Raw genomic sequence first — 23,125 nt, 5'->3', positions numbered from 1 at the left:
ACTTCACCTATAAAACATGTTTACCCTCTTTAATATTAACTTTAACTTCTTGATTTTGCAATTCGAGGAAAATTTCAAACTATCTGTTACCCGGTTGGTCACATGGTACCTTTTCATTTTTGTCAATTTTCAATTTTCAAATCTGAGTTTCGGCTTTGAATTTTTGGTCCAACTAAACGAGATGAGTAAGGTGATCATCGTACTATAAGAAACAAGAAGGTGATGGGATTGGCAGCTGTACCTTATCTAGGCTGAGTCATGGCATATAAGAATACCAGAGCCTTGATCAGCCCAAGTTGACACTATCATAATCTTCTGCCATCTCAGTTTACTATTTTGCCCTAAAACATTGTTTGTATAGCTCGAGAACTTAAGATATTAGAGCACCAAGCATTTCCCCATCATTTATAATAAATCTAGTGACTCTATTGTTGATAGATTATAAGATAGGAATAGAGTAGTGTTGACAGGAGAATAGAGTGTTGTAGCAAGGTAGTATAGCATTTTTATTTCATATTGATCATGCCTCAAAATAGACCGAAAGTGTCTATTACCACACATGATTCCTTATTTCTATTATGTTATTCAGAAGTACCGAATACGAAACAATTACAAAACGAAAGTTTTGAACTTCTGTCTGAATTGAAGCAGTTTACTATTAATGTTCATATCGATATACCTTCTATTGACTTTTATAATGACCAAGTCGGTAATATAAAGTTATCAAATTTTAATAGAAAATTTAAGATTAATAATATGAAACAGAGTATTTTTGAATCGTTTACCAATAACAATAAAGAATTTTGGTCGAGAATAAACAACTCGGCAAGTAAATATGTTAATGTATTTGTCAACATTATATCTTCAGGTTCGTTAAGATACGTAGAGACAATACGTTATTTAATAGAATCCACTTTTAATAAATTACAAATTTCTAAAAATAAGCACATTAATTTATCTTTTAAAGTTCAAGTGACACCAACATCACATAAATGGTTCAAGACATTTATTAGAAATGATTCGATTTTAAATATAATTCAATTTAAAGAGATTGATCCTATCACAATTTCTAATTCAGAAAGTTCACCCTTTAAGAATTACTATAATCAATTAAATTCGAAATTTGCATATTCCAATGATGAAAATTTAGATTCCAATTTAGACACCATATTAATCATAACCAACAAAACAGGGATTAAAGCATTATTAACGATTTTATCAGATAGACCCATTGCTTCGTATTTATCAAAGGAGTCATTAAACAATCTAACATTATTAAAGAAAAATTCACAGCATCATCATCATAACCATCCACCAATTAAAAATATTCACTCAATAGAATCTCCTGCTACCTCTCCTTCACCGCCTGCTTATTATTTCCCACAAAAATCACCAGATCCTTCATACAATAACAATTGTGCTATTTCTTCAGACGATGATAATGAACTAGGTGATAATCCCAAATTGAAAAGAGAATCATCTTCAATCTTATCATTCCAAAATAATATCATAACTTCGAATAAGGACAAATCTGTGAGGATTAGGTCTTTCTCAATGAATACTACTCATACTTCTCCAACTATTTTAAATTCAAATCATTTTACCTTATCAAATAATACAAGATTCGTGCACTCGCCATATTCTTCGATCTCATCCATATTGACAGACACTCCTCAAACAAATTACGAAAATATTAATTCAGATTTTGACAGTGAATATGAAAATGATGATGAGAATACAACTTTAATTCAAGAAGAACAAAATATCATTGAAGAGGATGATGAAGATGACGATGAAGAAAATGATAGTCCAATAAGCTTTGACGTTCCTTCCAAATTATCTGCCTCACCATCGGTAAGTGATTTAGTTCAATTTGATTTGGAATCCCGTGTAACAGATGGTAATCCTAATAATAAAAGTATAAAGAAATCAAGATTTAGATCATTAAGTTTGATGGATCCTGCTTTAAAGAAACCATTTACACAAGCTTCACCTCCTATTAATGAATATCATACATCCCCAAATACTAATGGTAACATGTCTCCTAAAATTCCAGTCATTCCCACTAATTTGCATAAAAATAACTTCATAACTCCAAATAATTCATTTACGAGTATCCAAAACATAAACCATCATAAAAATTCAAATTCAGATTTAAATTCGCAAACCGTTAATCATATTCCTTCCAATATTAATATTCATGATGGACAATTTGATGAAAATGATAATTATAATACAACACATAACGTTACTTCTTCCTCATCAATATATTCTCATCAAAGAAAAAGATCAAGCCAATCGAATAAAATTAAAATGTCTTCAAACCATGGCTCAAATAATAGTTTAATCCCCCCTGAGTTTTATTCCAGAATATCAACTCCTTCAACCAGTAATAATAGCTCCAACTCATCTTTGTATAATTTAACTTCTCATAATAATTCTACAAACAATACATTAATAAATAATAATTTCAATAATAATCTAACTAATATGAAATCTGCTTCCCCAAATCCAACTTCTCTAATGAAATGGTTAACTAATGATATAATATCACCCACACCTACTCATTTACAACAAGTAAATCAATTATGTTCAAATTCAAACCCAAACTCAAACTCAAATTCAAATTCAAATTCAAACTCAAATTCTAACACAAATTTAAAAAATAACTCAACAAATAGATCTGCTACTAATTTAAATTCTATATTCGAAAAACATTTACTTAATAAATCTTTTGAAGCAATTAGAAAACAACAAGCAAATCAATTGTTTACCTCTTTAATTAGTGGTAATAATACAAATTCAAATGTTTTAGCAATAAATTTCCATAATTCTCTAGGCAATAGTAGCATTAATGCTCATACAATTAACCGTCAACACTTAATGGAACTAGATGAAGAAGATAGATTGATGTCAGGCTATACCACTCCACAATATTTAGATGGTACCAATAGTTTACATTCAGCTCAAGATCAAGATGTTGTTTTAAATTCCCCAGGTTCCTCAGTCTCTTCAAATACTACAACTACAATTGCCACGAACTCTGTTTCAACAGTAAATTCAAACAATATGAAAACTGCAAGGAAAAGATATCAATCTGCATCCACTATTAAGAATGATACATTGCATATAACTAATTCTTACTCTTGTATTAATGATGAAAGAAATTTTGATTCTTCAAATCAAAATGCTAATACTACTACTAATAATAATGCTAGCAACACTAATACAGATGCATATACTAATATCAATTCTTCATTGACTAATAATTTAAATATTCAATTGAAAAACATTTTATATGGTAATAATAGCGAAGAAGATGGTTTGAATGATACGCCTAAATCAAAAAAGGAGGACAAATCAACCATCAATGCTGATACATCAAATGAAAAGCAAAATAATAATGATGATAATGAGCCGAAAAATTATAGACCTTTAGTTTCATTAAACTTATATGGTACCGATGACAGTGAAGATTCTGCATGGATGCTATTTGGTAATACACGGTAAAAATACACTTACTCACTTTAAATGAATCAAAGATAGCATTAAATGATTATGATAGTATCCCAAGTTTATAGATATAAAAATTAGCATTAATTGAATTTTTTTTGTAACATTATTTTCTCTCTTTAGGGCTAATTCTCTAAAATTTAATAACAAATTATTCATACGTAAGTATTTTAATACTGAAATTTCAAATATTGAAATGCTTGCTTAAAAGGTTAAATTAAAAAGTATATAGTTAAATAAAATGATTAAAAATGAAAACACAATTTAAATACTTTACGCTTAAGCGTTAACCTTGTAAACGGAGTGACACTTACCACAGTAGTATCTGGTCTTGTGGTTAGCTAAGAATACACCAGCACCACAAGTGGAGTTGGTACATTCCTTTCTTAATTTAACAACCTTACCTTCATCATCAACTTTGAAGTAAGACAAGATAGCTAACTTAACCTTCTTGTGCTTGTGAGGAATCTTCTTTGGGGTGGTGTAGACCTTCTTCTTTCTCTTCTTACCACCACCTCTCAATCTCAAGACCAAGTGTAAGGTGGATTCCTTTTGGATGTTGTAGTCAGATAAGGTTCTACCATCTTCCAATTGCTTACCAGCAAAGATTAATCTTTGTTGATCAGGTGGGATACCTTCTTTGTCTTGAATCTTGGATTTGACATTATCAATGGTGTCGGAGGATTCGACTTCCAAAGTAATAGTCTTACCAGTTAAGGTTTTGACGAAAATTTGCATATTGGTTTGTCGGCAAAGTTTAATGTGCTTCTTTCTCACCAAATGGTTACTGATCTTTAAAAATAAAGAAGACTATTTTTAATAAATCAACTTTGCTGTAAATTATTCATTATCAACCTTTTTCATATGAAACTTATAGAATTTCAGAATTCATTGCTTGTTCGTTTGCTTAATTTCCCGAAAGAAAAATTCATCTTCTAAATGATAGTGAAAAAAATTATTTTCAAATAGAAAATATCCGAAACATGTGGTGTACGGATGAGCAGTCAGCAAATTTGCTAAAAAGTTATGATAAGAGACGATAATAATAATAATAATAATAGTAATAAAGTACTGAGATAAAAATAGAAATGCGATTAAAACAGATTATCACTGGTAGAGGATTAAAAAGTATTGCTTAAGGAATCTATTATTTTAAATTGACCTAAAATAAAATACAAATGTTGTGAAGATTGCAGAGATTAGGATAATTAGATTTATAAATAGACCAATAATGGAAACCCGTTCTTGAACATAGTAATCAGATCCAATAACCTTTGTATGGGAAGTACGTAAGGTACCCAATGGCATTGGAAGCAATTCACTGTTTGGGCCAACCTTTTTTCTCTTAGTCTCTCTAAACGAGTCACTACATTGTCATTGAATTTTCTTGGGAAGATGTTGATGTAAATGACTAGACCAACAGTAATAAGTAATGTTATAACATACATTTTAATTGGTTTATAAGGATCTGGCAAATAACAGATATTTGTCTGAATAGTTTCTATGTTTGGTGATTCGTTCAAAGTTGGATTATATAATGATAATAGTTGAATAGCAGGCTTAGATATTCCCATGTTCATCGCACAAGATTTAACAGTTATCTCATCAGCTGTTTTTACTATTCCATCGGGAGTGGCATAGGTATGATTAATATGACAATAATCATGATCATCACCAGAAAATAAATATCTTGGTTGTACTGTGCTTAAGATATTCTGTGAAATATCATAATCGATGACTGTTTGATATTGATCACCTTTCAACATGGGGAATAACTTTGGAGATTCGCGTAATTTCCCACATACTTGAACTTTGGGATCCCTATAAAGTGGAACATGTGTGAGCATGATTTTGGGCAATGGATGATGTGTTTTAGAAAATTGATGTAAGAATTCTTTTGGAATATCTGAGATGTTTTTATTGGCCTTATCTGATAACGCAATTGTATCTATTAATACAAAGGTATGGTTACCTAGATTTGTATATGAAGATGTATCGCCGAAATATGTAGTAAATCTTTTAAAGCTCTTTTCAATGACTGTATCGCCGAACCCAATATCATGATTTCCTGGTAATGACATTATAGATTTTCTGCCAGCCTTCTTGGGAAATATTTCATTAAAACGTTTATATTCTTCATGCCAGTATTCATCCTCCCAATATCTTCCGCCATCAAATAGATCTCCCAGGAACAAGCTGGCATCAGGATCTAACCAAAATTGTACGTATTTCCAATTACGTCTGTGATAATTGTCTAAAATTGATCTGGTAAAAAAGTTGACGACCTCAGGTCTCCCAGGATAAGAATGATTATCCATAATTTGAGGATCAGCAAATAGCCCTACCTTAAAACTTTCAGCTTCTTTAGGCCAGTTTTCCCATTTATTCCACATACATAATTTCATAGCTCTTTTGACAACGACTCTTTCATAGTAGTGGATCAATAATATCCAAAAAATAACCATTAGGAATAAATGACGCCAGTATATTTTCCACTTACCATTATTCTTTAAATGAGGCATCTTATTTATTACGTGGCCCTTACTTTCAATTAATTCTGCTTCACTTTTTGTCTTAGGAAGAAACTTTTTTCCTTTTCTACTAGACATTCTTATCTTAACTGTATATTCTAATTATCTTCTAATGAGCTAGTCCTGCTAGGTTAATAAGCTGGCTAAAAATATTAGAACAATGCAAAACAATGCAGATTATTCCTTATAGTTTGTTTTTATTATTAGAAGATATAATCATTATTTTCCTTATTACTTTATTTGGTACGAATATCGTAAATTTCAATCTCCCAAAATCTTTTTAGTATCAAGATGACACATTAAGAAAAATACACGGAGATTTAACTGAATGTGGATAAAAGGTGCAAATAGAATGTCCTTAAAGCTAATATATATAAGCTGAAGTAAATAGTGTATAAAGTAATTTCTATAATAATGCAATATGCTAATTTATTTTATAATTGTTATAATTATTATGATATTTTATCTTGTAAACATTTGTATGCTTTTCGTAACAGAGGGTGATTCTAATCCACATATTTATATTTGTTACAATAATAATCACCAATATCAGTCTTTTTACAAAAGTTCATCAATCCTTTAATAGTATTAATAGCATCCTTATCATTAAACCAACAGTTTTCAGGTAGTTGTCTCTCTTTCATTTCAGATTCTTCTCCATAGCTAATTAAAATAACATCTTCTTTGATACCATAACATTTTGATAAAAGATCCATAACATTTTCTAAACTCATTTGTACAATGATAGCGTTACGAATGTTAAGAGTTACTGCCTCTGAGCTCGAACGGAGCTGATCGAGAATAATTGAACGTATCTGTTCTGAGGCGTACCCCATTTCTTTTAAAATTGTTAGGAGATCGTATTGGGTGTTAAACTTTAGTTTTGAAACGTTACTGCAGAAAAATAGTATAATTTCTTCATTGACCGTTGAGCATTCTCCAGAGTAAAGCTCGTTTAGGAAAGAATTAAACAATTTAACAATTCGTTTTAAAAATGAATTATAATGTTTCTTGTGATTCCCTAAGATATGTTGTAGATTGCGCAAGAAATTGGAATTTTCAAAATAGTTCTTGCCCATTTGTTTCTTAATATACGGTATAGCGAGATTGATACCTTTAGATATATTGTTTGAAACTATGGTTTCATACTTTTCAAATTCATCTTCTAATATTTCTAAGGCAAATTTTTGAATATGATCGTTAGTTGAACCGGTAATAGCTATAATTGTGGGTATGCAATTTGTTGGAGTTGTGTATCCGTATCTCAAAATCAGTTTCAAGAGTTTCAAGCCAATTAATGAACTTTGGAAATCTTCCAGAAGTGAAATTTCCAATATACTTGGAAGATATCGCGAGACTAAAGAAGAACAAATGCCATCATGGATCAGCTGTTTGTTGGTATTAGTTTGTCGTTTAATTGTCGTATTAGATGAATAAATTGTATTAACCCCAGTTTGCCGAATAGAATTTTTCTCTTCCACTAAAAAAAAGTCATAGAACCCTTCTAATATAACCAACTGATGTTCCGCTTGTTTATTCTTTAATTCAGAATCAAATATCTTGAGAATATGTTTTGAATTAAACAATCTGGGGTGGCTACTACATAGCTTGGTTAAATTTTTGATAGAAATTTTTCTTATTGCTAATGGGATTGATTCTTGTAAAAATACTAATAAGCATTTAGCCATATATTCATATATTGAGTCGTTTTTCTGAAGATAGCTTAATGTTGCGGTTTCTGGGTTAAACTCACAAAATCTCGCAAACCCGGTCCCTAAATACAATAACCTTTGCAATTTTCCATCAATTGGAAGGGATTTGGGAGTTTTAGTACCAATGTTAATATAAGGGGAAAGATGGCCTAAACATGAAGAGCATGCCTTTGCGATCCTAGAATAGTCCCTTCTTTGAGTTGCAATATTCCAGGCTAGTGGCATTGCCTGATCTATTTCTTGAGCAGTCATCCTTGGTAATCTACTTAATACAGTAGTCTCTAAATCAAATAAAAAGTTAACTCTCAAATTTTGCAACTTTTTTAGCGTGTTGTTGAAAATCAATAATAGATAATATTGAAAAGTAGACCTATCTTCTCCTACAATATAAGGATACAATGCAATAATATGATCTCTGGTAATAAAGGGGCTAATACTATCCGAAAAAATGGTGAGTAAATTCAATTTATTGCTTCTATCTGCTAGAAGAATTGAATCATCTAAATCATTAGATTGTAGCTGAGTAATTTGTTGAACTAGTGTATCTGTCAATCTGTTTAAAGACTTGGTAATAAGATTTTGCTCATTAACTGGATGGATTTCTTCATTTAGGAGATAGAAGTTTAAAAACCAATCAAAAAGTTCTAAGCATTTTTCATTTGTTGCAATAGCCCCAGCAATTACATCAATAATTACATTGCATTCTTGTAATTGAATTTCAGGGATATTTTCTGTAGTGTTGACCTTTTGTATCCATCTTGAAAATAAGGCATTTCTTGCAGATTCAATTACTACATCATCTTCATCTTCCATTTTTTGAATTATTTTAGAAGCAATGAATATTTTAACATTGAGATCAGACGTTTCATCATAAATTTGTTCGTTTAATTTGAGAACATGCTTTCTTACCATTATACTATCATCATTAAAATTTTGATTTATCGATTTGTAGAAGTAAAGAGGTGCTTTACCTATGCTCACTAGGTCAAGGATTGAATCTTTCACTAAAGCTGAAGAGTCGTTAAACCTTTGCTGAATAGTTGATTTCACCAAAGGAGTTGCCAGAATACTTTCATCTATTGTAGTAAGCATTGATAAATTTTTTAAAGCGATTGATCTTAATTTAATTTTGTCCTTGTCCAGTGCTGATATAATCAGTTTTAAGTAAGGCTCATATAGATTTAATAATTCAAAACTCTGTAACATTAAAAAGTATTCCTGTTCAATTTCAGATGAATCAGTTTTAATTTGGGCATCGGGCTTCATCAAGATGAAATCATCAGTTTCTAGTTCTTCAATTAATTTTTTAAAAGAAGTTGGAAGTTTCTTATTGATAGAAGAGATCTCATGGTTATTAGAGTTTAAATCTAGTGAACTATTTTCCTGATTAATATTATCTTCATTACTTATTTCGCCTAATTTTAATAGAACATTAGCATATTTCTGCCAGAAATATTTCATTGAAAAATCACTGTTTGATCCAGCTTCTATGTAATTTAGACATTTTTTAAAGGATTTGGAATAAGCAGTTAAATTTTCTGGGTAGTTATATAAAGAGGTTAAGTTATAGGACAATTTGGAATCGGTCTTCGTTTTAATTTTAAACATTAATGAACCTATTTCACCTAATATTTGTAGATAGATGCCTTGTATTATAGTAGAATTTGCCTTATTCTTAGTATTATGTTGCGAAGGGTTAAACTCTAATATCATTTGCTTTGTTAATGAGGATAGTAAATCTTCTGCAATTGGCCATTGTGGTAAAGGCAACAATGTAATCAAATCGGTTGAGTAATTTTCTAGAATATATTTATTTTTATAAGGATTATCTAACATTTTTGCTAGAATGATATCAGTAATTTGAAATATTATGGATTGTAGAGATTTTGATTGCTCGGAAGAATAGTTCGTAATTAATTTTAAATTTTCTTCATCTAAATTATCGTCATTGTCAGAACTAGTTTTATGACTAAAATCATAAGAGTTTAAATTTTCCAACATTGAAATTATTGTAATTGTAAAATCAGTAATGAATACATTTTTCTCTATTCTTCTTAATTTTTTCTGTAATCTTTTTATAGGTAACTGATCTAAATGATTTAATAATTCTTCGATTATGAAATCTCTTTGATTTGGGATTTTAACAAATAAAGAAATATAAATATTTGTTACAGTCTTTTTGATTAATTCCCACTCATGTCTAGGTTGCCATTTAGTAAATAATTCAGTTTCATTCTTCATTAATACATCAGCAAACATATAAACTAATTTACTCAATAAGCCTTCATCTAAAAATGGTCTCTTTTCAATATATAATGGTAATGGCTCAAGTGATTGCTGTAACATAGGAATTTCTACAATCAATTCATCATCATCGATATCGCAAATTTTAAAACGATCTAAAGTAGCTTGTAAGAACTCTAAGGGGATTGATACATATCGTTCCAACGATAGTCTCTTATCATTTTTATCAAATAAAAAAATATTGAAAACTAAAGAAATGGACATGTACGCAATTTTTTTTAGCATATTCATATCTAAATTAGACTGTGACTCCAAGTCGGGATCTGAATATACATCTGAGCTTGGCTCTGACTGTATGGATGATTTCAAAGTGTTTTCTTTATATATATCAGGAATTAATATCTTATCAGCTATTTCAATATTTGATATCAAGCAATCTAAAATTCGTTGTAAATTTTTGATAGAAATTTTATCCCAAATTTGTTGAACTTTTAAAATATTTTTGATCAAAAGCGAAATTTTCGTTAAACATTTAATTGTTAAAGCGTAAGTGTTTGTATTTGAATCTTGGTGGAGTATGTTAAGCCAATATTCTGTATTATCTTTCAATGAAGATTCCTCATCTTTACCAAGTATTTTCAAAATTGAATGTAATTCCTTTAAATATTGTTTTGAGATAGTGGCTTGAGTTACTGAGACATTTGTATTATTGGCTATTTTAAATCTATTGGAAGTTTCATGACCTGCTAAATCCAAACTTTGATATGAGTCTACATATTCATTGGATTCATCATGCTCAAGTTGGGATGCATTTCTCTTCTTCCCTCTAGCTAGTCCGTTGATCGGATCAGAAACGTGCAAGTCATCGTTCGTTTCAGAAATGCAAACGTTATTTGTTGACACAGGGTCATTATCATAATCACTATATTGTATATCCTCTGATGTCAAAGTTGGTTCATTTTGCTTCAAGAATTTTAGAGCTAATGGTGATAATCCGTCATACATATCAAATTGACCTTCTGCAGCGTTTTCATTCATTTGAATATTCCTTGGTCTTCTGTAAATGATTCTTTCTTCCAGATTTAGCTCATCAGCAGTACCCAGCTTTAAATCATCGTATGACTCAATATTTAAGTCTTCTTTGGTTGGATTTTCAAATACATCAGTGGCCAAAGGAATTGAAACTTTTAGTGGATCATTAATCAATTTAGTAAGACATTCTTTTGGAACTAGATACGTTAATGGTTGGTTGTCTATTCCTTCTACTAATGTTTTACCGATATCTGAATTTTCACCTGGGTATGATGAGGTCATCGAAATAAACTTGTGTAATGTTGGTCGTATTTAAATGGAACTCTAAAAATAAAAATAAAAATTTGAAATTAATAGTAGATTGATACAAAACTAAAGGATAAACTACCAAAAACGATACCCTTCCAAAACAAAAAAAATCTTTCTCTTTACTAGTATTCGAGTTAGTTAAACTCTTAGTAAGAACACTGGTACATTTCTTTTATTAAATCCTTTTTAGTTTTATAATAAAAAATGCAAATCCTCATTCCTATTATCTCATCAGATTTCCTGCTTTTCGCTTAACGCGTCATACGCCTTTTTTGGGAAATCTGCGTAAACTATGTAAGATTCGTAATGTCCGAAATTTTGGATAAATATAGTGACTTTCAATATTTTAAGGGACGCTTATATAAATTAATGAAAGAAAAAAAAATAAGAAAAGTAATCATATAAATAGATTTATACTAGAGTATACCTTAGATCTATTTTCTTTAGAGATATAGCAAATTATTCGAATTCATATATTCAGAATCGAGGTTTGTTTTGGACAGAGTTGTGCATAAAAAAACCAAAAAATGACTCAAACATCGATGAAATCTGTCTGTAGCTTAATAGAAGTAGGAGGATCTTGGGATCATCAATAGTAACTGATATAAAATACTTCAGTAAGAAACTTTTTTTTATTTTGTACGTTTTTTTCAACTTAATAAGTAAAAAAAAGCGAAGTTTATACAAATCTCAATCATATATGTTTTGAAGAGTGCTGTCTATTATTCTTAGGAAAGATAAAGATTCAAACTGATAAGCTTCCCTTATTTAATATTCTTAGTATATATTGTGGTTTAGATATTCCCTCTAGTCTCTTAATTCTGTCTTTATACGTTACAATATAGAGTGGGGAAAAAGTTCAAGATATAGATATTGTGCCCTTTAGGCTGATGTTTCGGCCGAATTTACATGATATCTTTCATCAGCAAGAACAAACGAGAAACTTTTTACATGTAACTTTTTAAAAAGAAAAAGATGATACAGTTGATGTTATCATTATTAATAAGTCATTGAAATATCACACTTAAGACATTATTATTACCGATAATCAAAGGCAATGGAAAATATACCTAAAGCTTTGTTTCCTAGAGTTCCATTGATATTTGACTGTGTCAACTATATGATTGTTAATAAGCCTTATGCTGTTTTAGCTCAACCAGGCGCAACCAAAAAGAGATTGCCAAATGGTCAATTAGAAGTTGTTAAGCATCCATATCCAGATATTCTATCTCTCATAAGAGATCAATACGGCTCTGGAATACGACATCTAGGGGAATGGAAGACTGTCCATAGAATAGATAAATGTGTTACGGGTGGGATGCTTATAACTAAAAATGAAAATGCTGTAAAGATGTTTAGTAGAAACCTTAAAAAAGGTGGAAATACTGGTTATAAAATCAGTAGAAAATATGTTGCATTATTGGAAGGAACTCCAACCCAGTCTACGAGGCCTTCTGGTATTATAGGTTCTAAAGTAATGCAAACTAGATACAAAAGATTTGATGATAACTGTATTATTTTTGAATTATTGACTGGTAAAAAGCATCAGCTTAGACTTCAATGTCAAAAGTTTTTTCGCCAGCCCATATTAAACGACAAGAAATATGGGGCAGGTCTCGTAAATGGGGCACCTCTAGATCAAATAGCGTTACATTCTGCCTTTATTTCAACAGTTGTTGGATTTCAAAAAAGGGGGCATCACATCCCGATGGTATTCAATAATGACGGCAATTTGTGGGATTCAAAATATGTTGATTTAAAAGGCAATTTTATACCTGAAATACAAGCCTTGTTAGAAGAAAATTGGGATGATGAGATGGCTTATAAATAGTTTACCGTATCATTTTCTTGATCACATTGATAAGCAAGAATGCAATCAAGTAATCTATAATATAATATGGCATTGCATTCAGGCTCTATTGTTAGTAGTTCAATAAATTCAGTAATTTCGTCTTTCTTTATATTCAAAAAAATATTCAATTTATAGTTTAGAATTATGTCCCAAATATCACTGGCACATTCTGTTTTGAATATTTCCCAATCTTTACCTTCAGGTATGATTGTTCTCGGTCCCATACTATTATCGTTTGGAAACATTAATGTTCTAATCATATCAATTGAATTATACACAGTTCTTTTGGAACATAATTTGCTATAGATTAGCATATTTATATGGGTTTGTAAATTATTATTAATTTGTTTGAAATGAATTATTAATTTTCGTATTATTTGTAAAACAAAAAATATTAAAGGTTTCTTATTATTCAATTTCAAAGTGTCAATTAATATAAAATTGAAAATATATCGGTGAACTATTGAAGATTCATTTTTAGGTTTTTTTAAAATATCATTAGAAGACTGGCTGTCATTAGATTTAAATAAACAGATCAAAAACCAAAAAAATTGAGTGATTTGTAAAAACTTTAAATATACTTGCGAAATAATTATGGCTAAATTATTATCTTCGTACTTATTATTATTTTTTTTGGCATATTCTTCTTGTTTAGATGTTTTTTTTTTAGAATTTATTTTATAACAGATTTTATTAATTCCTTTAATCAAATAATAAGGATGGGAAATAGAACACCAGATTCTACCCATTAAAAAATCATCTAATAAAGAGTCAAAAAATGTGGATTGTAAAGTAGAGCATGAATCATTCATCAATATTGGCTTGATTAAAATTGTTATTTTGCCTGGATAGTCTTTAGAATTATAACAAGTTAATTGTGAATACATTTCCAAGATCGATTTTGAATTTCGATTTTGGGATTGAATTGCTATTTTACATTTCTTCATTGAATTAAAATGTTCAGAAATAATATACGGAATATCATCAAATAAAAGAGCCTCATATTTATGGGTTATATTTAAATTACCATCAAAATTTTTTGAACCTCTTGTAATAATATCTTGAATTAAATTAAATATTTTAATAATAAATTCATTGTCCTCAGTAGGAATTTTTCTTCCATACCAATATGTTACATAATTTTTAACAATAAGAGACATAAATGCATGAATGGCTAAATCAACGTCAGAATCCAGGGAATTTATTGTTGGATGCAATTCTTTTGGATAAACAGATTTACATAATTCAGTCAGGTATTGTTTTGAGTTTTTTGGATATTTGGATTTAAATGGAATATCAATTATTTCATCAGGTATATTTATAATTCCATGATCGGTAATATTTAAAGTATTTTTGTCATTACTACTGTTCGAAAATTGTCTTGAATCAGAATTCAATCTTACATTCTTCGATGGTAAATTCTTTTGATACTTGGATATAAGTTTTGAGGTTGTATTATATAAAATTGACATTATATGAGTCAATTAAGAATATTGATATAGTTCGTTGTGATTTGTATTTTGTTTTGTTTTTTTTAATTTGTTTTTTTGTTTTTCTGTTTCAAATGTTGCACATATATGTTAAATAAGAATTAACGGAGTTACAGCATTAATTTCTGTACTATTTAATTGGTTAAAGTTAAGGGAAAATAAACTATTATAGTAAAAGACGATTTAGACGTATATATATCTATAAATATATGTGTATATAGGGTGGCATATACGTAGATATTTAGAAAAATAGAACTTCAGAATCATTTATAAAAGAAAAAGAAAAAGAAAAAAAGAAGCTTTGCAAATTAGGCTGAATGTGAGTAGAAAAATTATCATTAAATTTCTGATATTTGTTTTCTTGTTACACCTAGATTATCTCAGTAATTCTTCGACAATCTTATTGACAGTTACGCTATCATTTGGATCTAATTGTTTGACACCTAATCTTCTTAAAACTTCTACAATCTTATCCTTTTCAAACCCTTGACTTTCGAATTCTTCAATTAAGTCTTTGTCAATGCCATATAAATTAGCTTCTTCAACATTACCTTTAATATTACCACCTTCAGAAGCATAGGTCTGTGTCCATAATCTGGCAGTCTTGTTAAATCCTTCCTTATCCTTTAGATAATGTTGAGCCACTTCAGCATCTTGAGGGTCATTTGGTTCTGGAGATTGTAAAAGGGCCTGTAATGATATTAATGCAGATTTTAATGTAATTACAGGAGACCAAGCATTTTTTAGAATATCTAAACAAATAGCACCTGTAACAGAAGAAATATTTGGATGGTAAACTTTAGTATCGAATTTCATCTTTGGTGGTTTAAAAGGATATTCCATTGGTACTTCAATATCAATCATGAATCTTCCACCTTCGTATGGAGTACCTGGGGGACCCAAGAAGGACCCTTTTAAATGATGGATATCAGATTCGTTTACAAAATCTAATGTAATATTAGCTGCAGGGTCATCTTTGACAGCCTGCATCTCTTTCATGATTCTTTTAGCTCTAGACATTTTCTGTATATTTTATTGATATTTTTGTATTAAGTAAAGTTAGTTATAATTGTTATGTTTTAAGGATCTCTCAATCTTCTGTGTATTTCAGGTTCGGTTAGATCTGATAATGACAATTGTTATTCAAAGCTAAGATATATTCTTCAGAGTATATAGGGAGAGGAACTTCAGGCAAAGGATAATAATATGTTAATTAAATCCCTTAGTAATCAAAAAGATCTGTCATTACTAATGAAAGTATTTCAAAAATCAATTCGTAATTACGTAAAGCCCTTAGTATTTTATCTTTAAAAGATTAATAATAGTCTTTCCTCTATTTGTGTGGTCGGCAATTTTTGATTTTTCTGAGACTTCAAAATTGAAACGTGCTATTTTCCTCTCTTTATTTTTATATTTTTATACTTTCAAACTAACAAAAATATGGGCGTGTGGCGTAGTTGGTAGCGCGCTCCCTTAGCATGGGAGAGGTCTTCGGTTCGACTCCGGACTCGTCCAGTTAGCGCAAGTGGTTTAGTGGTAAAATCCAACGTTGCCATCGTTGGGCCCCCGGTTCGATTCCGGGCTTGCGCAGCTTAATCTTTTTGTATGTAACAATTTTAAGCTTTGCTATTCCCAGTAGTATATCTTTTTGGCTGCTAGTTTAATACCAACTGTTTATTAAACTATACAACTATATACCTGAGCCTATGTAAGTTAAATATTATTAATATTACGTTCCGATTTGTTCATTATACACTTCCATCTTTTGTATTTCGTCCTTTTTATTTTCTGGTTCTTACCTCTTTGTTCTACCTTAACCCTCTAGTTTATTCTTTTAGCTTTAGATTCTTAAATAGAATTTATGTTCATGATTCACTTACTTGTTAATCTACATGTTCACACCTTTATCACGTGATATTAATTATATACGTGACTAACGTAGTTCACATTACGTAACAATTTGAGATCACTGATTTCAATTTTAAAGTAAAAATAGTGTCAGCAACTATCTAATTAACGAATATATTTAAGTAAAATAAAAACTTTAACATATAATAAAAGTTTTTGTAACAATTCCAGAGTGAGAATTATATCATCAAGTAAACTTAAAGAACTTAAAAGTATTGTGAAGATAGAATTTCGGTTTTTTTACAGTTCTGGAGAATATTAAATATAAGCAGCAGCAATTGTATATAAGAACGCTAGTTATATATCTTTAAATTTATCTACATAGTCAAGCATCCTTATAATACACCGTCATAGTTAAATATATTCGTTTTGAAAAGAAATGCAGCTAGAAAGATTAGTATCGTTGTAAGTGTAAATATAATCATAAATAATTATCCCCAGGACATTCTTTTTTAAAATAGTTGAAATTTGAATCATTCATTTATCAATTGGTGTAAACTCAATGTCCAAAAAAAAACAATTACTCTGCATTAATATTATTATTTAGTTTTTTGGGAGGTAAGAGGTTAAGTAATTTTCTTGCAAAATATAACACCTCGTGTATAAATATAACAAAAGGTTTAAAATTCCTTGGTCTATTTACCTATTAATTAGTTTAAAAAAAGGCTTTAAGATAATTGGATTGTTGTTTACTTTTGGTGTTAGTTAATTTTTTATATTATGTTTTTTATCAAAATATAATTTATTGCTATTCTATACCAAACATAAATTTTAAATATTTTACTATTGAACGCAAAATACTACATATTGAATGAGTAAGTATGCACAACTAGGAAAAAAAAGGAGGGGGAACTTCATAGGAGTATTACAAAACTACTAAATTCGTATATCATGAAGCTAAGACTTAAAAATAGGAATCTAGATAGCCACTGTATTTAGCACCCACAGACAAATGATTAAAACACTTTCAATTCAATTCAATTTTATTTTTTCTGTACAAAAAGAAAGTGCTTTTTTTAAAATTATCACAAGATCATATTCCTTTTTTCTAAATTAATGCCTAAGTAAAAAGGTAGATATTATCTTTACTTCTCTTGTTGGGAATAAGTTTGATAACATTACTTCCCAATATCACTTAGAAGAGTTTCTGTAATTACTATAAAAATAATTGATACCAATCATTAATGTATACCAGAGCTAAATAGCATTAGGCTTATTCTAAATAGGCACACTATTAAATAAAGTTTAGACATATATACAATATTAAATTATTCCAAAAATCCTATTCTTAATGTAAAAAGTGACGGATTAAGTTACAAATTTAAATTAAATATATGGTTCTTCATCTTCTTCCTCTTCAGGTTCATCCATATTACTGAATATGCTTTCTTTTGCTATCCTTAGCATAACCTCTTCTTTGTCAAATAACGGTCCGATTTTGTTGATCCATCTGGACCTTTTGTCTATTAGAGATTTTAAACTCGAGTTTGCAGCTTTTTGCTGGGCCATATGTGATATGCTTGGATGAGTTGTTGTATTAGGTGTGCTTGAATGATGCTTCTTTCTTTTCTTTGGAACCCTGATTCTTTTAATATATGCCTGATCAAGCTGCTTATCTAAATCTTCCTTAATATTCCAATACTCTTGCCAAGCTAGCCTTTTCTTCACTATAGGTTGTAGAATTTTCTTACGTTTTTTAGTACGATGACTAACCTGCTTCAAAACCTTTTGTAGCGACCGCAATTCGGCACTGATTTCGTCATCCTCACGGCCACTGACCCAATCTATTTCACGTTGATGACCATTTTCATCCCTTGGAAGATTCAAATATATACCAACATATTTTAGCTCATTTTGAAGCCTGTCATCTAGAGTCTGATAATCCATATTCAAAGAATTAGGCCAACCTCTTCCTGGCTGGGGTACTTTTGCAAACAGACTTTCAAATCCATGCTCAAGAGCGAGATTTGGATTGGTTTCATCATCTGCCAGATCTTGTTCCATATCGTGATCACCATCATCATCTTCTTTTTTTACAGGACTTGTGCCATTTAATGGTGTTACTGCCACTGATGAGGAAGTTTCCAGTTTACCTTGCACTTTCCAGTTCTGTTCTGAGGTCGACGGTACATGCATTACTGCAGCCAACAATCTTGAAACTAAGGGACCACAAGATACTTTATTTTCAGATTCCAATACAGACTCGTCCATATCTGTCGTATAATTACCATGTGGTAATGAATCCTTTCGCAGATTAGCAATTGATTCCTTTTCTGTTGCCACCACTGTATTGGATGATTTACTAGCTTTATCAGCATTCTTTGTATTGCTATTAACAACTAATTCTGAATTGCCAGTTACAGCTGAAGTAACATTGCTTTGATTTGCCGATTTATTTTTTAAATCATTTATAGATGATGTGCCATTATTAAATGAAGAGGTAGAGTGTCCATTATTGATAGGTTGAGATTGTGGTATACCCAATTTTGGAATAATGTATGGAGTAACGTCGGGATCATAGTTTTGAGAATTTTTCAATTCAGAAGGCAAAATATTTGACTCTTGAAGAAATCGAAGATCTTCATCCGCAAAGGGTTTATAATATGGCTCTACAGATGCTAAGAATGTGGCAAATTGGATTTGATTAGTTGGCTTTGGACCAGTAAAATCACCATCTGGAATTGGGCCTGGTAATGTTTCTTTTAAATCTCGTGCTGGATAACTTGCTACGGCATATTTTTTTCGAAGTGCTTCTTCACCTGTTGCTGCTAGAGATGATTCATTAAATAGACCCAAGGCTGCTGCTGCTGCTGGTAATGTTTGGGACACTACAAACTCAGCTTTAGGATTCTGAACAGATGGATCATTTTCCATACGAGCTACCTCTTCGGGTGACATTGACTTCTTCTGCTTATCTTCTTCTTCTACTTCATTTTCGGTATTCTTTACATTATTCTGTTCTAAGGCATCTTCATTATTTTTAGCATTCTTTTCCTTAATAGCCTCATTTTCTTCAATATTACTTTTAGTGAATTCATCATTTTTTTCTATTTTTCCAATGTTATTATTTTCTGATGATAGCTTAGGCTGTAAAACATCTCTTTGTGATTCCAATTCTAAGATAAAAGTTGAATCACTTTTTGAAACATTCTTCAATAGTACTTGAAGTAATTCTAATTTTTTTTCGAGCCTAGATAGAGTATCTAATTCAGGATTTTCAGTATTATTTGTCAAGTCAATAATACTTTCAATTAATATATCACTATCATTTTCATTAAATAAGTTTGGCTGTTCAATCTTTTTAGATGACTTTCCAATATCAGCCTGTTGCTCATTGATTTGCATATTATCTGCATTAACACTGTTTTGACCAGTCAGGTGATTTTTTCTTTTTTGTTGGCTCATCGCTTAATAAAGGCTGTTTGCCATCCTGTGGATACGCATTAGGTCTATCAGGCTTCATAGCAACTTCTTTTATTTTACCCCGTCTTCCGAATCTAGGCATTCTGTGTGTCAATTGGAAGATTTTGTCACTATGCTTCAATTATCCATTCCTTCCTTGGCTATTAAGGTACAATTCCTTTGTTGATTTTATATTATGTACGCCAGAATTATCACGAATTCTTTATTTTAGATGTTCTATTTCTTTCGTAGTAATATCATGTCCGACGAGAAAAACAAAATGTTATCTAAACTTGCGATAAAAACGATGCAAAATTAAAGCAGCTATTTCAGTATTAAGAACCATTGTTAAGACACAATTCGTTTTAATCATTAGAATACTATATTCTAAGTAACTTCTAGTACTTTCCTGCTAAAAAATAAAGTAATTGTTCAAAAATTATGTTTAGAGGTATCCTAACAAAACCTTCAAGTCCTTTTCAGCTATGCATGCCTGTTTTAAGGGTTAGCAAAATAAGTAATAGCGTTCAATCACGAGCCTTTTCAAGCTTTCTTCCAACTAATAATAAAGAAACATCTACTAAGAAAGGGATAACTTCTTCAAACAAAGCTAAAGAAATCTTACTGCAAGAAAAATCTACTCTTCCAAAATTTGATTTCGATGAATTACCATCTATTGCACAAGACTTGGTTGACCAACATCGTGAACAGAGATTTTATAATAGAATAGCTGCATATGAACTACCTCTCCTAGTAAAATTCCGTCAAGAATATATACCCCCTTCTACTGATTCAGTTCTTTCTTTTAGGTACACTACATACCCGGGAGAAGAAACAACTCCTGGTAGTGTCCCTGCAGCCAGTAAAGTGGTTCTTACAATTTCAATGGATAAATTGAAATATTCTGATAAGGAGAAACATAAATTGGCTATACTTTCTGGTACCAACTACAACCCTATTACAAAAACTTTTAAGTTCAGTTGTAACAAGTACCAAAATAAATTAGAAAATAAATATTATTTAATTAATATTTGGAATCAATTGATAACAGAATTAAAGGATACCTCTGATATGTTTGAAGACGTTCCAATAGACAAAAGATATGCACAAACTATTGAAAGAAGAAGGAAAAGGAAAAGCGGTGCAAGATCCATTTGTGCATTCCCAAAAGAGTGGGAAAGACCAGAGGATGCTCCTAAGAAACTTTTTAATTTCTTTGATTAATACAATATAGCATTTACCGATAAAAAATATGTTACCTCCAAAATATTAAATATTATATAGAAACGCAAAAGTCATTATTAAATATATTCGTTAATAACTTCCACTTGTACATATGTTACGCTTGTATACTAACCTCAATACCATTGCTACTTACTATGGGCCTTCACAATGCATTTTTCATGAAAAAAATATAAATTAATTATGACAGTATTTAATTTTTAAAAATTATATAATACAGAGAATATAAAGAATGGGAAATAGAGGATGATGAGTAACAGCTGCCTAACAATGAGCTTTATGTAATGGTGGGCTGTAACGTCAGAAGGTAAATACCTAATGCAAAGTTTTATCGTATTGATTAACAAGAAACTAATTCAACAGCTTGTAGGTAGACCTTGGTACATTGTTCCCCTTGGTTTTCATCATATAAATTATAAAAGTTACCAGACAAACATTGGTAGAAGACATCATTGGAACCAATGGCCAAGTTACCCTTTGGAGTGATGGACCAACCAGCAGCGTAGATGGCACCGGCTTGTGGTGGTGGACCATCGAATTGGAATTGTCTGTTAGAGACGATAGAACCGACTCTACCCTTAGCATCGGTTAAGATACCGTTCTTTAAAGTCATAGTTAAAGTGCCATTGTTCTTGCAGGCTTGAGATTCGAAGAAAGCATCTTCTGATGATTGGGCGGAAGAAGTAGAAGCGGTAGATGTTGTAGATTCAGCTTTAGTAGCAGTGGCAGAGAATGATTTACCGTCTAAAGTGGTAGTCTTTCTTGTAGTAGCTTGGATTTGGCCATCACCGATTTGAGAGACAGCAGCGGCAGTTTGCTTTGGAGCTTCAGTCTTGGTAGTAGCTTGGATTTGGCCATCACCGATTTGAGAGACAGCAGCAGCAGTTTGCTTTGGAGCTTCAGTCTTGGTAGTAGCTTGGATTTGACCATCACCGATTTGAGAGACAGCAGCAGCAGTTTGCTTTGGAGCTTCAGTCTTGGTAGTGGTGGTAGCAGCTTGGATTTGGCCATCACCGATTTGAGAGACAGCATCTCTCTTAGCTTTAGCAGTAGAGGCAGTCATTGGAACAACAGCAATACCGAAAGAGCCTGTGTAGTCTGACATGGCATTGGCGTATTTAGAGTCTGGAGTCAAAGTGGACCATGGTTCAGATGGCTTGTAGGCAGCCATGGCAGAAGAGGCTAAGGCAGCGATAGCTAAAGTGTTTTTGTATTGCATTGTATAATGTGGGAGTGGGAGTGGGAGTGGGAGTGGGAGTGGGAGTGGGAGTGGGAGTGGGAGTGGGAGTGGTTGATTGTTGATGGATTCTTGAGTGTTGACAGGAAACTCTTCTTGCCTGAAACAACGTGTAGTATTTATACTAAAGAATTCTGCATTTTACTGTAATTCAATACTATATTATTAGCCGCTATTAACCATCCATTGCATTTTTTTCCAGGCTAGTTTTAAGGGTTCAGCATTAGCCAGCGCGAGAAAGTTTCCGGATCGAGAAATTCCGGCTGCTGAATGTTCTTCAGAAATTCCCGTATGTCTGATTTCCAATAAACTGAATTTGCCATATAAAAAAGAACTGGCTGGTAACGGTACAAATATCAGCTAACCAGCCATCGGATATCAAGCATAATGGTTTTTTGTTTCAGGGTTACAGCTATATCTAATTATGATGAACTAAGCACTGGGAACTACTTTCTAAGAATCAATCTTTTATACTCGCGGCTATAAAATGAAATTACTAATAGTGACGGATTATCTTGTTCGATAAAAAGGAGATTTACCTGATTCTATTGTTAATATTCTATTGTGAGTGACTATTTTGGATCCTCGGTGTTAAAATCTGTATTAATAAATCACCTTCTAGGAAGAATTGAAGCTTATTCAGTAAGGATTCT

General features: G+C 31.0%; 10 protein-coding genes and 2 non-coding genes across 12 annotated transcripts; 5 read left to right on the top strand and 7 right to left on the bottom strand.

The window, feature by feature from the left end:
* Positions 1-522: 522 nt before the first annotated feature.
* On the top strand, positions 523-3,510 carry TBLA0H03190 (uncharacterized protein; the record flags this gene model as incomplete). Its single annotated transcript, XM_004182071.1, has 1 exon — positions 523-3,510. The coding sequence occupies one exon, from the start codon at positions 523-525 to the stop codon at positions 3,508-3,510; it is 2,988 nt and encodes a 995-aa protein (XP_004182119.1).
* A 282-nt stretch (positions 3,511-3,792) lies between these two features.
* RPS31 (ubiquitin-40S ribosomal protein eS31 RPS31 fusion protein) lies at positions 3,793-4,251 on the bottom strand (the record flags this gene model as incomplete). Its single annotated transcript, XM_004182070.1, has 1 exon — positions 3,793-4,251. One exon carries the CDS (start codon positions 4,249-4,251, stop codon positions 3,793-3,795), a length of 459 nt encoding a protein of 152 aa, XP_004182118.1.
* Positions 4,252-4,727: 476 nt separating this feature from the next.
* Positions 4,728-6,122, bottom strand: CDC1 (putative lipid phosphatase CDC1; the record flags this gene model as incomplete). Its single annotated transcript, XM_004182069.1, has 1 exon — positions 4,728-6,122. The coding sequence occupies one exon, from the start codon at positions 6,120-6,122 to the stop codon at positions 4,728-4,730; it is 1,395 nt and encodes a 464-aa protein (XP_004182117.1).
* Positions 6,123-6,550: 428 nt separating this feature from the next.
* SCC2 (cohesin-loading factor complex subunit SCC2) lies at positions 6,551-11,314 on the bottom strand (the record flags this gene model as incomplete). The annotated part of the gene is made up of 1 exon (XM_004182068.1): positions 6,551-11,314. One exon carries the CDS (start codon positions 11,312-11,314, stop codon positions 6,551-6,553), a length of 4,764 nt encoding a protein of 1,587 aa, XP_004182116.1.
* Positions 11,315-12,398: 1,084 nt separating this feature from the next.
* PUS5 (pseudouridine synthase PUS5) lies at positions 12,399-13,172 on the top strand (the record flags this gene model as incomplete). The annotated part of the gene is made up of 1 exon (XM_004182067.1): positions 12,399-13,172. One exon carries the CDS (start codon positions 12,399-12,401, stop codon positions 13,170-13,172), a length of 774 nt encoding a protein of 257 aa, XP_004182115.1.
* NVJ3 (Nvj3p) lies at positions 13,163-14,665 on the bottom strand (the record flags this gene model as incomplete). Its single annotated transcript, XM_004182066.1, has 1 exon — positions 13,163-14,665. The coding sequence occupies one exon, from the start codon at positions 14,663-14,665 to the stop codon at positions 13,163-13,165; it is 1,503 nt and encodes a 500-aa protein (XP_004182114.1).
* Positions 14,666-15,058: 393 nt separating this feature from the next.
* UBC1 (E2 ubiquitin-conjugating protein UBC1) lies at positions 15,059-15,703 on the bottom strand (the record flags this gene model as incomplete). The annotated part of the gene is made up of 1 exon (XM_004182065.1): positions 15,059-15,703. The coding sequence occupies one exon, from the start codon at positions 15,701-15,703 to the stop codon at positions 15,059-15,061; it is 645 nt and encodes a 214-aa protein (XP_004182113.1).
* Positions 15,704-16,125: 422 nt separating this feature from the next.
* TBLA0Htrna22A lies at positions 16,126-16,198 on the top strand. The gene has a single exon. It is a non-coding gene; the product is annotated as a tRNA-Ala (tRNA).
* Positions 16,199-16,202: 4 nt separating this feature from the next.
* TBLA0Htrna23G lies at positions 16,203-16,273 on the top strand. The gene has a single exon. It is a non-coding gene; the product is annotated as a tRNA-Gly (tRNA).
* Positions 16,274-17,917: 1,644 nt separating this feature from the next.
* Positions 17,918-19,996, bottom strand: NGG1 (histone acetyltransferase NGG1; the record flags this gene model as incomplete). The annotated part of the gene is made up of 1 exon (XM_004182064.1): positions 17,918-19,996. One exon carries the CDS (start codon positions 19,994-19,996, stop codon positions 17,918-17,920), a length of 2,079 nt encoding a protein of 692 aa, XP_004182112.1.
* Positions 19,997-20,434: 438 nt separating this feature from the next.
* Positions 20,435-21,217, top strand: RSM24 (mitochondrial 37S ribosomal protein mS35; the record flags this gene model as incomplete). Its single annotated transcript, XM_004182063.1, has 1 exon — positions 20,435-21,217. One exon carries the CDS (start codon positions 20,435-20,437, stop codon positions 21,215-21,217), a length of 783 nt encoding a protein of 260 aa, XP_004182111.1.
* Positions 21,218-21,575: 358 nt separating this feature from the next.
* TBLA0H03100 (uncharacterized protein) lies at positions 21,576-22,454 on the bottom strand (the record flags this gene model as incomplete). The annotated part of the gene is made up of 1 exon (XM_004182062.1): positions 21,576-22,454. One exon carries the CDS (start codon positions 22,452-22,454, stop codon positions 21,576-21,578), a length of 879 nt encoding a protein of 292 aa, XP_004182110.1.
* Between the last annotated feature and the right edge of the window lie 671 nt (positions 22,455-23,125).

Source organism: Henningerozyma blattae, chromosome 8 (genome assembly GCF_000315915.1).
Source record: "Henningerozyma blattae CBS 6284 chromosome 8, complete genome".
Taxonomy (NCBI): domain Eukaryota; kingdom Fungi; phylum Ascomycota; class Saccharomycetes; order Saccharomycetales; family Saccharomycetaceae; genus Henningerozyma; species Henningerozyma blattae.
Note: the sequence above shows the minus strand (reverse complement) of the source record. Positions and strands in the feature narration are given on the sequence as shown.